The 15,084-nt window shown below is 52.5% G+C and overlaps 1 protein-coding gene and 1 long non-coding RNA gene across 6 annotated transcripts in view; one reads left to right on the forward strand and one right to left on the reverse strand.

Moving 5' to 3' along the window:
• The window catches only part of LOC132594197 (uncharacterized), a 199,095-nt gene extending 192,121 nt beyond the window's left edge, over positions 1 to 6,974 (forward strand). For all 3 annotated transcript variants that reach the window (XR_009560403.1, XR_009560404.1, XR_009560405.1), the window contains one exon: positions 4,817 to 6,974. This is a non-coding gene — a long non-coding RNA (uncharacterized lncRNA). The remainder of the gene's footprint in view (positions 1 to 4,816) is intronic.
• WSCD1 (WSC domain containing 1) overlaps positions 1,154 to 15,084 on the reverse strand; it is a 52,697-nt gene continuing 38,766 nt past the window's right edge. For all 3 annotated transcript variants that reach the window (XM_060290789.1, XM_030861661.2, XM_060290790.1), the window contains exons 8-9: positions 14,402 to 14,602; positions 1,154 to 12,990 (exon numbers count right to left, since the gene is read on the reverse strand). In XM_060290789.1, the coding sequence (XP_060146772.1) occupies positions 12,638 to 12,990; positions 14,402 to 14,602 (554 nt within the window). In that variant the 3' untranslated portion in view covers positions 1,154 to 12,637. The remainder of the gene's footprint in view (positions 12,991 to 14,401; positions 14,603 to 15,084) is intronic.

A 15,084-nucleotide genomic window follows, 5' to 3' on the forward strand; every position in this document is an offset into this window, starting at 1 on the left:
TAGTCCGTTCAAGTGGGCCTTGAAGAGTATTTAAGATGCTAACAGAGGTGAACGAATGACATTCCAGGCAAATGGAAGACCACGAACATGGGCAAAGGACAGCTAACCATCTAGGGTAGGTGAGCATCCTAGGATGAGGAAGAGGATGGTCATGTGGCCAGGTTACAGAAAGCTTTGAATGCCAAGCCAAGGCAGGGGCTGGGGGCATTTGGGGTTTATTCTGTTGGCCATGGGAAGTGATTCCAGCATCTTAAGCAAAGGAACAATGGGATCTGATCTGGGCCAAGGGTACAACTTGCCATTATAAAAATAAATACGTTCACCTGAGACTCTGAGAAAACTGGCAGGAATAAGCAGCCAGATTTTCAGCGCTTTGCCTGTGTGAGTTAGCTTCCTGCCACAGGCAAGGGGGCCAAGAAGAATGATGTCACGGAGGCTGTGGGATGCCTCGTGTTCAGAGCCGGCAGCCAAATGACGCCTACCAGGCACCGTGAGGCAGGGGAGGTAAACAGGAAGGCATTTAGCGCGACGCCTAGCTTCCTCCAATCCCTGCGGCCCCAGTGGGCCCCTGGCAATCTGGGGAAATTATAGATGGGACACCGAGGGGCAAAGCACATTAGAGCCAGATGGACCTGAGTCTGAATCCTCATTCTGCCACTTAACTAGCTGTGTGACCGTGGGGACCAATTGCTTAACTTTGCCAAGGCTCAGTTTCCTCATCTGTAAAATGGGAATCATGGTGACCATTTCACAAGGTCATGGTGAGAACTCAGTGGGAGAATGTATGGGAAGTTTTAAGCACACGCCAGGTATGCAGTAAGGGCTCATCAAATGGTAGATGTTAAAAGGGGCTTTGGGGAACTTTGAAAAGACTCAGCACACAGGCCTTCTCCACTTCCCAGCACCCCTTCCTCTGTCAGGTCTTCTTGCAGTTCCTCTCTGCCCAGGCTGCAAACTGCCCCAGGACTGGCTGGAGAGTAGCATGAGTGGGAAAGCACAGCTGTCTGCCCTGGAGGGTTTATGGTCAGAGAAAACAAAGGCATATCATGCATTTTTTCACCACTTTTCTCTTAAGAGGGTAAAATACACGCCATACGTCTTTTTTTCCCCCAGAACCTTACACATTTTAGCTGTAAATGGTAAAACACATCAATGAATTTCCCCATGAATATTTATTGAAATTTCACTTTTAATACAAAGCCATTTGAAAAGTGAAACTCAAAGGAAAACCATTTTGTGCAGCCATTGATCTTAAAATATTTACTATGAATATGCTCATCCTAGAAATATCACACACTGCTTTTTAGTATTTGTTCTGGATGAAATTGCAGGGATTTAGCCTAGTTGGTTTTTACAAGCTGAACAGTATTGTCAAGATGACCCTCTGGATGGCATTCAGCTAGCTTTCCTTCTAGTCCTGGATTCGTTGGTTTCTAGCAACTGTTCCATAGGTGTCTCTGGGATTCACAAACGGCTAGTCAGTGGGGACTAGAGACACACCTGGAGCAGGTAAGCTCTGAAAACAGATAATTAGAGAAGCATGGACACTTGAGCTGGAAGGAGCCTAGAGGTCATCTCGTCCAATGCCGTCACCTATACATAATGGGCCCTTAAAGATTGGACGCCATTTCTCAACCCATCCACTGGACTGGCAAACACGAGAAAGACTGATAATTCCCAAAGCCCATGAAGACGCAGGGGAATGAGCATTTTATACGTTGCTGATGGGAATATGAATCGTTACAGACTTTTCTGAGAGCAGGCCACCAGTATTGATTAAAATTATAAGTACACACCCCCTTTGAACCAGCAGTTTAACTTTTGGGAATCTGTCCTATAGCTCTAAAAGCACTCGTATAGAAATGCATATGTGGAGTGATGCTTTTTTCAGCATAGTTTGTAGTGGCCCTAACTAGAAATTGCCTGGATATCCATCAAAAGGGCAATGTATGAATAAAGTGTTCTCTGATTCTGTAGACTGGTGGTCTCTAAGTATTTTTTTTGTTTTTGTTTTGTTTTTTTTTGCGGTATGCGGGCCTCTCACTGTTGTGGCCTCTCCTGTTGCGGAGCACAGGCTCCGACGCGCAGGCTCAGCGGCCATGGCTCACGGGCCCAGCCGCTCCGTGGCATGTGAGATCTTCCCGGACCGGGGCACGAACCCGCGTCGCCTGCATCGGCAGGCGGACCCTCAACCACTGCGCCACCAGGGAAGCCCTCTAAGGGGCTTTTTTTGGATTGCTCATTTAGTGATAGCATGCACCTCCCAAATATGGATATTATCTTAACTGTAGGATAAACACATACAAAATAGAAATTTTAAAAAGGTGAGATAAAAATAAAGAGAGATAAAACTTTGAATAGTTTTTCCTTGTGCCAATGGGGTGTATGCACCCTCTTTTGGAGATCCTTACTAGAGAATATTATGCTACCTTCCTAAAAGAGTGAAATTGAATTTTGGGGGCCATCATTTGATTTTGCAAAAATGTGATTATACAATGCAGATTGTTCTTCCTTTTTAGCTTCCACTAAATGATGCACTATGTTCATGGATGTAGCTATATGGATATAGTCATAGAGACACACACACACATGCTTTTACATATTCATAGGAATATAGAGAAGGGTCTGAATGGATTACACCAGGCTGTCACTATTGGGACTATACTGGGGACAGGACAGGAAGGTTTGAAAAGAAAGGAAATTGGTGGGGGGGAAGATACAAAAAAGACTATAGCAAAATGGGAAAATGTTCGTAATATCATGCTAAATAAAGAGGAAAGTAAAAGTCTACATTAGTTCACATAGGTAAAAAATTAAATTAGCATATGATAAGGGACTAGAAAACTATATGGACAAATGAGGGTAGTGATTGGATTAGGTGCATAACTTTTGTCTTGTGTTTTGGTTTTCATTTAACCTTAATATTAACAGCTACCGTCTCGTCTCCCTCTGGGGTATTTACTCCTAGGTTCTCCTTCTCCCAGGACAATGACATCACCCATTGTTCTCTCTGCAGAGACCTTGTGCATACTGGTGCCCATGCTCCATGGACCCCACGCTCCCGTGGTTTCATTTCACACACCTGGCAGACAGGCTTGTGTCTCTCAGGCCCAAGTCCAAGTGACCAAAAGAGAGAATCGGATCACCCCAGCTCAGGTTAGAGAGTCCCAATGAACTGTGGCTGGGAAGACAAGGTCGTGAGGTTAAACCCAGATGTCACCTCCACCGCCATGTGTGAGTGATAGAGAAGGGGAAGGAATCTTCCACAGATGCATGGATGGTTAGTGGCCCAGACAGTTCTGGAGCCCAAATTCTGCAGATCCCAGGTCTGGTGAGCTTTCCTCTCCTCAGAGTTGTCTTATTCTCCACATCCGAGGACTAGCTCAGTGATCTATGGGGTTAGCACATGCAAGAGGTATCAAACAGGGCATTTCTGTGGGAAAATGGCAGAGTAATTCACAGAAACAGCATGTGGGTGTTTAAAGGAGTGAGAATAGCTGAGCGTGTCTCTGGATTATTTCCATCTGTTGTTCTTCTGCAATCAAAAGTCTGCATAAAACGTTTCACTTTTGGAATCCACTGCCCAGCGCAGCTGTCAGATCTGAGGGTTTGCTGGCATCCTTTGCACCCAACATCCTCTTCCTGGCCCCATGACTTGGCCTGACCCTGAGCAGCAAAACAACCTCAGCCCAGTGATGAGAAAGACAGAGAGAGAAGGTCTGGGCAGAGGGTCCTTGGACGGGGCAGCCATGGTTGGATAAGCCCTGCTTGGTGCTCTGAGGGGCAGGAGACGAAGTCAGGTCCAGGAGGCTTCCTCAGTCAGAACTCAGTGGTGCCCGAGATGGTCCCACTGTCCTTGGCTACTGGGCCGTTGGAAGGGAAAATTCAATTATAATCCTAACATGCTTGGTACATCTGAAAATGTGTCATAGTAATTAAATGCTAATAAGGTGAGGGAAAATAAATGGGTAGTTTCCTTAAAGATTACACTCCACCACCCAAGGTCAGGGAGAAATTATAAGTAATGTAGTGGGGTAGTCAGATCACTCCGGCTGAACAAATGTCACAGTGAAGGCAAGGAGTCATTCAGTTTTCTATATTTGAACATCTCATTAGCGTCTGTGTCATTCAAAGACGTATTGGGTGGCAGAAAGGTGACATTTAAGGCCTCTCATGGAAAGCCAAGCCCTTAATTATCTGATGGAGGTTAATGTGGCCGTGGAGCAGGGGAGGCCCGGGCGGAACAGGGAGTAACGGATTATGCCAAGAGCTGGTTTCACGGGTGAGCCCAAGGAGTGGGCCATCCCGTTAGGATGTCTGGCCAGAGTTTTCCTGACTTGTTGGTTCCCTGCCAGGCTGAATGTGGGGACCAGGACAGTTCTCCTTGGTATCAAGAAGTGATGCCTGTGATTATAAGGGAGGAGACGGCAGGAAACGAGCCCTCACCGTTAACAGTGATGTAGGCAGGAGCCCCGCCAGCCTGTGGGTCTAGGGAAGCATTGCTCAGGGTGCTGAGGGCGGTGGTGTGGCTCTGTGCTGGGGAGACACCCAGCGGAAGCAGCCGCGGGGCAGACTGTGAAGGGACTGACTCAACGGTCGAAGGTCCTCCGCTGGAGTTGGCGGGCAGCTACGAAACGGCTCCCAAATGATCTCACCTTTCGGTATTCATGCCCCTATATACTCCCCTCCCCTGGATGTAGGCTGAACCTTCTGACTTGCTTCTAACGAATACAATACAGTAAAAGTGATGGGATGTGATTTCCAAGATTAGGTTACCAAAAAACTGTGGCTTCTGTCTTGTTCACACTCTCTTTAGGTCTTCTCACATTCTTACTCTGATGAATCAAGCCTTACGGAGAAGCTCACATGGCAAGGAGCCAAGCGTGGCCTCTGGCCAACAGCCAGTGAGAAATGGAGGTCCTCGGTCCAACAGCCCGTGGGAAACTGAATTCTGCCAATGACGACATGAAGGAGCTTGGAACTGAGTCCTGTCCCAGCTGAACCCTCAGATGAGGCTGCAGCCCAGCCAACTTCTTGGGTGCAGCCTCATGAGAGTCCTTGAGTGGGAGGACCCCGTTAAGCGGTGCCCGGATTCCTGACCCAGAGGAACTCTTAGTTAATGAATGTTTCTTTAAAGTTGTGGCTCTAAGCTATGCCTAAATTTGGTGGTAATTTGTCACCTGCTGATAGATAATGGATACAGTGAGCTTTAGACTCTGTAAGGCTGCTGGGTCAAGGAGCTCCAGGCTGCCTCGGAGGCAGACCCTCCTTGCTCTGTCTCTGCATCTCTCACCCTTGCGCCATCTCATAGAGAGAAAGGCTCTACCTCACCTAACTTGGGAAGTGGGGCTGGGGGAGAAACCTTCCTCATTTCCTGCCTGAGCCAGGGCATGGGAGTCGGTCCAGGGAGGATATCCCCTCCATCCTTCCCTCTCTTGCCACCCATCCAAACACTCTCCCTCTTCTGTTGCTCTCAGGAGAAAAAGGAAGGGTGAATCGGGTGTTCTGTGTGCTACACCTCGGAGCCTCCAATAGAAAGGAGGTTTTTATTTAGAAGAAAAAAGTTTTGCTAGAGGTTTAATGATTAACTTTAAGGAATGAGCTGCAGATCTGGAGGAGGTAGAGAAGCTACCTGTCCCAAGGCAAACAAGAATGGCGTCCATCGGCAGTGGAGGCTCCCATGGGGAGCAGAGGTGGGGATGACACCATTAGACCATTTACCTGAACATCCAGGGAAGAGCTTTTGACAAGAATCCTGCCAATTTGTCTCCTGTTCTTCTCTATGAGTCAGGAGCAGATGGGTGACTGAGAACTTATGTAACAGTTCAAAACAACTCTCCAGTGGCATTTGGGGGCTGCCATATTTCTTCACTTTTTTTTACCTCTGGCACTGAATGCTTATAGATCAACCCAGTCCCCAAGCGTCTCAACAAACAGGGGATGGAAAAATTCACCAAGTGTCTCAGCAACGTCTCCTCAGCTCACAAATACGAAGAAAAAGGTATTATTTTCCAGGAAGATGTTACTTTCCTGGAAACTTTACAAGCCAGGCGATTTAAGATTTTCATGCGTCCTCCTTCCTTCCACTAATGTTTCCTGTGCCTCTTGCATATCAGGTCATGGGCTAAGGGCTGAGGTTACAAAGATAGATACTGTTCCTGTCTTCACTGGTTTAAAAGCCAGTGAAAAAATACATAAATATAGCCTTTCAAGTGAACGAAAAAATGTTGGTGAATTGATCATCAAATTAAAAAAAAAGAATGGAAGGAATAAACAAAAATCATTTGATGTTAAGAGGATTTTATTTCTCCTCTTTTCCATTTTGGAGGAGACCTGACGAAGACTGGCTTCTCAGGCATCCAGGCTCTTGTCACTTGTAGTGGTCAGGATGCTGGCATGTGATTCAAAGGGGCAGCTGTTTGTCAGCAACTGGAGCGCACACCTGCACAAACACATATACATAAACACACAGACTGCTGGGCTCCGGTCCACCAAAGATGCCTATCTATTAACATCTTGGAGGAGCAGGGCCTTTCTGTTGCCTCGGGTGCTGGTAACTTAGGATGAAAACTCTGGGCTCCTATCTTGTGCCAATTACGGTGCCTCTCTTTAACCCCGGTCCTTTGAAAAGTGCTGCTCTGAGCAGGTTTTCAAGTACTGGGGGTGCTTGATAAATGGCCCTTAACATTGAACTCAGGTGTCCACCAAAAAGCATCTTGGCAAAGAATTAGCAGTGAAACGAATGGAGTCGCTTCCAAATGAGCTGGACGTGCACACGTGCCTCATGTTCAGCAACTTGTTGAAGAGTGATGGGGACGCCGTACAGGGGCAGTCAGGTGGTTCTGGGGAGGGAGCCCACATTCCGGCCCTAGTTCCCCCACCCATTCTCACAGCCTAACCTCGTAGGAAACCCGTTCCCATTCCCAGTCTCATTTTTTCTTATCTGTAAAATAAAGGATTTGAACTTTGGGCAACTCGGTCGCAGAAACTAAATTTTTCTTCCCTGCAAACAGAAATAATGTCCACCTCACTGAGGCACATGTGGGGTGACATCTGTGACACTTTCTGACCTGTAAGAACACTATTTACTGTAATTGATCATCACTGGCTACATCATCAAGCCATGGATCTGTCTCAACCTGAAAAGAATATCGCAGGTGCCGAAGACACCTTGGAAAGTTCATTCATTCAGCTCGTGCTTACGCATCCAGCATCAACTGGAATTGTTTTCATTTTTGTTATCAAGATTCCTCCTTTTATAGAAGCAATTATGCTTGTCATCTGGGTAGATGTGCTCGTATTTCCCACGGCAGGGACCCAGATTTCTGCAATGCTTCTGCATAGCAGAAGTTCTCAGGAGGGCCCCAAATCCATCTTCAGTCACAAAAGGGAGTACTGGGGACAAATGTACTCACATCGATTTCCTGGGACTCTTGACTCCCTCTACATACTTCCTGGACCTCTGTCCTGCACACTGTATTATCGCCAGACTTTCCACGGAGAGTTTGAAGGGCCACACATAACTCCCTTTGTCCCTCCAATTTTTAGCACACAGTAGGGTTAAAGAGGTTAAAACAGAGGAGGGAGCCTCTCAGTGGCATCATCCCACGTCTCCGCCAATGGCAGCGGTTCTGCTTTGCCCCAAGCTTGCGTGTCCAACTCAGCAAAACCGAAGCGGCAGGGCTACGCAGACCTACCCTCCTCCAGGTTACTGCCTCCAGTTTACTGCCCGTCAGCTGTTACCTGAACATGTCCCTCAGAGGGGGTCTCACGCTCAATCCAAGTAACTTGTCAAAGCATTCCTTCCAACACGACATCATATTCTCCATGAAAGGAGTTACGGTAAATAGAACAGGACCACGGTTTTATAATCATCACAGATTACTATCCCAGTCCTCTCATCTGTCAAGTGGAGATAATCACATAGCATTGGTTAAGGATTAAAGGAGACAGCTTCTAGTGTGGGCTGGGCGACCAAGAGGAATGATTTTCTCAGGATATGCAGGTGACCTCATACTGTACTGCCTTAAAGATGCTACTTGTCCTGGCTGACAGAGCACAGCTTCCTCCTGAGGATTTCACACCCACCCCCCATTCCCGTAAAAAGCAACTTCCTAATCGGACAGCTCATTCTTGTCCGAGCCTCCGTCTTCATCTGCTTCAGCCACAGAGACAGAGAATGTCAGAACCCCAGGGCCTCTCAACCCAAGCCCTTTGTACACAGCTCTGGGTTGTAAGTAACAGAAACCAGACTCAACCCAACTTAAACAGTAAAGGGACTATATTGGCTCATGTAACAAAACCATCCACGGGCAGGGCCAGTCACAGGCAAAGCTAGATCCTGTACTTAACAGTGTCACCAAGGACCTGGTTTCCTTCCCTCCCGACTCTCCCTTCAGTTATCAGCTTCATGCTGGGAGCGGTTCCTGCCCCAGGATCGCAAGACAGGTACCATCAAGACCCAGGATTACCTACTTCCTCGTTCACATCCAGCAGAGTGCATGAAAACATTCCCAGAAAAAGTCTTGAAATTCCATCTGGTTCCATTGCCTTAGCTCATATGACCATACCTGAACACATCACTGTAGCCAGAGAGATGGGGGGTGCTGTGGGCTCAGTCTAGGTCACGCGTCCCACCCCAGAAGTGACGGTAGAGACAGCTCCAGCACATCATAACCCGCCCCTGCCAACGGACATCAGGGTCTGCTGGGAAAGGAAATGGGGGAATGAACATTGAGGATGCAACCAACAACCTTGTTCAGGCCAACTCGGCAAATACTGAGTGGTCATCAACGTGGGTTCAGACCAATCAATTTCTCCCTAAAGGCTAATGAACCACTTCGGAGGCATCACATTTTAAACACCTCCAAGTTTCCAGCCAAAAGAAATCAAACTTCAGCCCCAAGAATTCTTGCACCCACAAAGATCAATCCCAACACTTCCATCTCCCCTCTTGGGACCCCCTAAGAACCAAGTAGCCCCTGCAACTTTTAAGGGAAAAAAATGCATTCTGGTTTGCAAACATTATCGCATATGCACGCACTCAAAGTCTAATTGTAGCTGTAAGAGACTTCATTATAAGATGCGCACGTAATTAAGCAGCTTTCTAACCAGGGATTGGAAGCCTGTCTATTCTTCTCTCTCATTTATACATCGCTGGGATTATCAGAATGAGTTTTAGTTTTTTAAAATTATATATTTTGGTTTTTCCAAATTGATCCACAAGGGGAGGTGAAACCCATGAGAATTCCATGTTTTAACACAGGTTTGTGTAACTCCACAGCCTTACTATTAAAGTTGGAATCTGTGGACAGTCGGGGTTTCCCTGTTCTGGTCTGGTTCCTGATGCATTTGTCACGCTTCTAAATACAGAGCCTCTTTTACTCTGCGGCTAGTTGGGACAGTATCCTCTTTATGGAGAAGCTAAGAGCTATAGATGAGACCTAACATGGAGAGAGACAAGTGGACTTTCCCAAAAGGACAAATTCCTTTCCTGGGTTTCTCAGGAGCTGGGCGACAGCTGCTGAGAACCATGTACACACGACCTTAGCACCTCCTCACCCAGTGTCTGGGAGCACGTGCCAGGGGTCAGGTGCCTTGCTGGGTGGACTGACTCAACACGACCTGGATGCACCCTGATCCCATCATTCCATCCATCTGCGTGCCTGGCTAAGGTGCAAAGGAAACTACAAGGCCGTTTGAGCAGGTGGCCCTCCACCTGGAAGGAGAGGAGGTTTCTGGGTACCTGGCAGCAGAGAACGGACTCACGCATCTTCCAGGAAGAACGAGCCGGTGCCACTGTTCTCCTGACCCCCTGGGGTGATGCAGGAAGCCCAGGGGGCCAGGCCCTGGCTGCAGTCCTGGTCGGTCCTCCAGCTACTCCACTGCCCTTCACAGACTCCTCGGCATATGAGCCTCCTCCCTGGAGGTCGTCTGGGTGGCCAGGACGCCAGTCTCCAGAGGAGGCCAGCTTCCCTAGTCTCCATCACTCAGTGCTACGGTCTCCTATGAGACTTTAGGTTTGCTCTGGGATGCAGGTATCCCCTGGCCCCCCTTCCAAGGCAGTGTGGAAGCTCCTGGTGGGTTTCAGTTACACCTACAACTCAGGAGAACTGGCCTCATGAGGGGCCGTCGCAGACTTGGCCACGGAGCCATGCTGTATCAATAACTGTTTACAAAGACCCTGGTGTTTCCAGCTTTGAGCTGAGCCGAGTGATGCTTTAGAAGGATCTAGAACAGCGTCGGCATCGGTGTGGGTTTGGGGGAGCCTCAGGAAGAACCTGGAGGCCACCAGGAACAGATACTCTAGGCCATTCACCGGCAAAACCGAAGGCGTGGGAGGCTTCCCTCTGAAGAAGGGCAGGTCCGCCAGGCCTCCGGGCCCTGCCTTCCCCACTGGGAGTGGCCCTCAGCTCCCACTACCAGCCAGGGAGCAGAGGGTCCGACATACCCATGCCCAGCTTTCCCAAACCCCTCACCCCCTTTTCTCCTGCTGATGCAGAGGTCAGACCAGCAGGCCCAGCGCAGGCCTGGAGAAGCTGCAGAGGGGCTCAGGGGCTGCCCAAGTTCGGGGCCGCCCACATTCCTCCCTCACAGGGGTCAGTGTGCAGCTGAGCTCTCCACAACCCGCCTTGGGTCTCAGCTGTCCTGGGCTGTGCTCCTGGGCTCGACCCCACCCTCCAGACCTGAGCCCCCTGGTCTCCGCAGCCTCATTTCTGAGCCCAAGACATGTAGCAAAGGGCGACCCAAGAAGGTAATTAGCGGGCTTCCCTGGTGGCGCAGTGGTTGAGAGTCCGCCTGCCGACGCAGGGGACACGGGTTCGTGCCCCGGTCCGGGAAGATCCCACATGCCGCGGAGCGGCTGGGCCCGTGAGCCATGGCCGCTGAGCCTGTGCGTCCGGAGCGTGTGCTCCGCAACGGGAGAGGCCAGGCTGAGCACTAAGTGGCTGCAAGGAGGGTCCCTTTCTGTGTCCCCTCCTCTGTCCTCGCCCACCCACTCCCATCCTCCTGCTGCACAGACTCAGACAGACACACGCCCCACACCCACTCACCTCTTCTGCAAAACATACAAGGGTTTTCTAAGCCTCTGAGCCTTTGTACATGCTGTTCCCTCTGCCTCAATTACCCTTCCCCTCTGCGTGGCTGGAATAATTCCTACGGGTTCCTCAAGACCAGTTCAAAGCCACTGTGATGCATTCCCTGACCCCCTGGGAGCCCGCACAGCACACACACTCCTCTGTCACCGGGTTTCTCACTCCCATTTGTGACAACCCCTCCCCAATCCCCACTAGACAGTGAGGGGAGGGGACCTTATGAATCCACCTTCTCAGGAGGCCTGTAGGCTTGTACACAGCAGCAGGCATCAGTGCCCAGGAGTTCCCTTCCCCTTCTTGGATGAACGAGTGGGAAAGATAGCTTCACAGAAAACAGAGACAGAGGGGGTAACAAAGAGGCCCAGTGACAGGACGTGGTGGGTGAATAACAGAGAGACAGAGAGGGCTGGGCCAGTGGGGTCAGACAGGAGCTGCAGCCTGGTTGACAGGCCATGCCACCCCCCTTCCTCATGAACCCAGGGGCGACCCCGTGGAGAGCAGGGGCCCGTCAACATAGGGGGGACAACCAGCCCCAGTGGCACCCAAGACTCATCCCTCCCGGGTCTGCCCATGCCCACCCCAAGCCCCCTTCTGCTGGCATTGCTGGTGTACGGGGCCCCCAGGTCTCGGGCTCCCCTGGAGGCCCAGCCCCTTCCCTGCCCTGCTGTCTCCTCGCCCCCACACCCTGCTTCTGGGACATGGCCCGAGTCCCCAGCGTTATGGGGACAGTCGGAGAAAGAAGCCAGGCAAGGAGGCGCCCACTCCAGGGAGTGCTGATTTTGGACGGGGGGTCGGGGGTGCACAGAACTTGTGGCCGGTCCTGAGGTGCGGGGTTTGTGTGGGCAGCTCCACTCCACCCATGGTGCCACCAGCCCACCCCCAGCGAAGGGAGAGGCAGGGCCGCAGAGCTGGCGGGGCCCGGTCATCGCACCACACACACTGTGGGACGCAGGTGCACAGTCAGGGCTGCCCGGCCCGGCGGGCACAGGCTGTGAGCCCATCTCCAGGCCGGGCTCCCGGGTCCTCAGAGCACTAAGCTCGCCCAGCCCAGTATCCCCCAGTCAAAGCCCCTGAGCAGCAAGCCTGCACTGGGCTGGAAACAGGAAGCCCAGGGACTCCGAGAGCCCAGGGTGCACGTGTGTGTCAGTGTGTGGGAGAGATGGACAGGCAGCCCCTAGGAACGTGCAGACGCCACACGCCTGCATCAACGTTCACGTCTGCAAGTCTGGGAGTGTCTGGCACAGCCGGGGTGGTGGCGTAGGCGCGTTGGGGCACCGTGAGCAGCGAGTGGCAGGTCTAAGCGGGTCTGGCTAGGAGTGCGTGTCCCCTCGCGTCCATCCTGTGACATCGGGTCCGCCTGGCCGGGGCTCACGTCCAGTCTCCCCGTGCGGGAGGCAGGCAGCCCTGGGGGCGGGTGGGGAACCTCCCTGCAGGTGGCACCGGCACCCGAGCATCCCAGGGGGGCACCCGAGCGTTGGAGCACGTGCGTAGCCCCGCAGGGGCGGCCGGCTCCCAGCAGGGTGGGCAGAGCGGGCCGGGGCCTATCATCTGGGCACGTACTCCCGGGGCAGCCCGGCCCAGTTGTGGTCACGCAGGGCCCGGTCCACCGTCCGGATGTAGCCGTTGATCAGGTCCTTCATCGCGGGGGTGAAGGGCTCGAGGTCGTGCGGGCGCCGGCCACGCCGCCGGAAGCTCCCCTCCTTGTTGTTCTCCACGCAGAGCAGGCGCTCCTCGCTCACGGACACGTTGAGGAAGGCCACCATCTCCCGCAGCGTGGGCACCAGGCTGCGCCGCAGCTGTTCGTAGTGCACCACCAGCAGCCGCTTGCCGTACTTGAGCCAGTCCAGCACGTGCGAGGACCACCATGACGCGTAGCTGTTGACAAAGTCCGGCCACTCTGGGTGGGAGAGAAGGGGCGCCGTGTCAGGGCCCGGGCCCGGTGGGGCTGCTGGCCTCCTGGGGGCCAGGATGCGCCATCGTCCACCACCCAGGGCGACCTACCCGATCTCCCACGGAGGAAGGCCCTCTTGGTGACCTCGTGTAGGGGAGGGTTACTGTCAGGCTAGGCTCTGAAGAGCTGCAAGCCCGCCTGGGAGCTGTGACCTCAGGTCCACCTTCCCCCAGCAGTTTCCTCGGAAACACACCAAGTTAAGACGAACGGGGACTGTGCGTTCCAAGAACTGGTTCTCTCTCTGGTGGACCTCGCCCTCTGGGACTGTCCCTGCGTGGCGAGAGCCCGGGGTCTCGGGCTTATGGGACACAGTGGAGTTAAAGATGACCGAGGCAGGGCCTCTCTGTCGCGATGACCCTCGGTTCACCTTGATGTTGCCCTGGCAGCTCTGCACATCCAGTCTGGGTAATGGGGGCCGAGCAGTGTGTGTGGGGCAGCTTCTGTGCCTCCTAGTCAGATGAAGACGCTGTGCAGGCCGGATTTCCTGTCCCAGGGCCTCCCACACAGCTACGTGAATGGGGTGCCTAACTGGCGCTTCTTGTGTCTTGTGGGTGCAATCGCCAGTGTAACCAGTGGCGCACAAGGAGGCCACAGGCGGGGCCGCTGCAGTCTCTGGCAGGTGATCTGCTCCGTGAGGTTTGTTTTCAGCAAATTTAGAAACTCGGTGGGTCTTTTTTTTTAAGTGGGGAGAAGGGTGCAAAGGTCAAGAATCACCCCAACAAAAATCGCTTCCATAACTGGGCTGTTGAGACACTAAAATGCTGTGGGAAGCATCTGCCTTCTCTAACCTTCACAACGACCCCATGAGATGGGACCACCCTTGTTTTTAAGGTGAGAAAACCGAGGCTCAGAAGACAAGGTGTGCAGCTTGCCTGGGGTCACTGGGCTGGTAAGAGACCCAGGAGGGATCAGAGCTCAGCCTGCCTGCATCCTCAAGGGGAGTCAGCAGGAGGGCAGGGGTGGCCGATGGGGGCTGCTCTAGAGGGAGGGTGATAGGGAAGGCGGGGACACCCACCAGCCTCAGGTGATCCGGAGTCACACAGGGACGGAAGCACAAGCCTGCCCAGCCTCAGGCCCCGTGTCTCATCATGCCACCCACACTGCTGGACACAGCTGTATTTCTGATGGCTTCATTTTATATCACTCGCTATCCTGACTTGTGTCTCTTTAATTCATTGCCCAAAGGCTAGACTGTTCGTGCCTTGAGGGCAGAGACTGTGACCCCTGTAGCCTGGGCTCCTGTCGCCTTGCCCAGTGCCTGGCACATAGTAGGACTTCAGTAAGCGTGTATCAGCAGACTGACCCCACGAATAAAGTTGCAACGGTTCCCCCCACCCCGCCGGCCCCTTCTGCTCACCTTTGCTCTTCCAGTTGCGGTCAGCTGCGTAGCCCAGGTGCCCGGCACATTTCCTGTTGAACTCGGCCACCAGGGACCTGTACGGGTTCCGGATCAGCAGGATGGCCGAGTCGAACATCTCAATTTCCCTCCTGCCACTCTCGTGGGTCTTCACGCAGATGGTGCGCCGGCTCCTCCAGTGGTCCTTCTCGCCCTTGAACCCTGCCCGGGAGAAAGGCATCGTGGAGCCCCCGCTGCCACTGCAGCAGACAGGTCTGAACGCTAACCTGCACCCCTGAGGGAGAGCCGACATTGGGGGCACGGCAGAGGGCACTGGGATGGCCTGTGGATGACCGATAGGGCCTGACCCTGCCCAAGAGACAGTGAGGGCAGGAGGCATCTAAGTGGGGAAAGACGGCGTCTGCAAGAGAAAGAAGGTAAGGCACCTCCTGTAGATCCCAGCAGTCAGCAGGCAGAGCCCGACCATGCCCTCTCTAGACACTGCAGTGCATCCATCTGGGCATCTGCGTGGCTATGTCACACGAGCACTGCAAATAACCCTGTGCGTTGACCACAGCGGAAGGCACAGCCAGATGAAGAGACTGAGGCTCAGAGTGGGTGTGTGACTGGCTCAAGATCACACAGCACCACAGCGTCAGAGCCAGGGCTCTCTCCACGTGGCTCCGTGTGTCCCTGTGAGGCCT

The sequence above is a fragment of the Globicephala melas genome, chromosome 20 (genome assembly GCF_963455315.2).
Source record: "Globicephala melas chromosome 20, mGloMel1.2, whole genome shotgun sequence".
Classification (NCBI taxonomy): Eukaryota; Metazoa; Chordata; class Mammalia; order Artiodactyla; family Delphinidae; genus Globicephala; species Globicephala melas.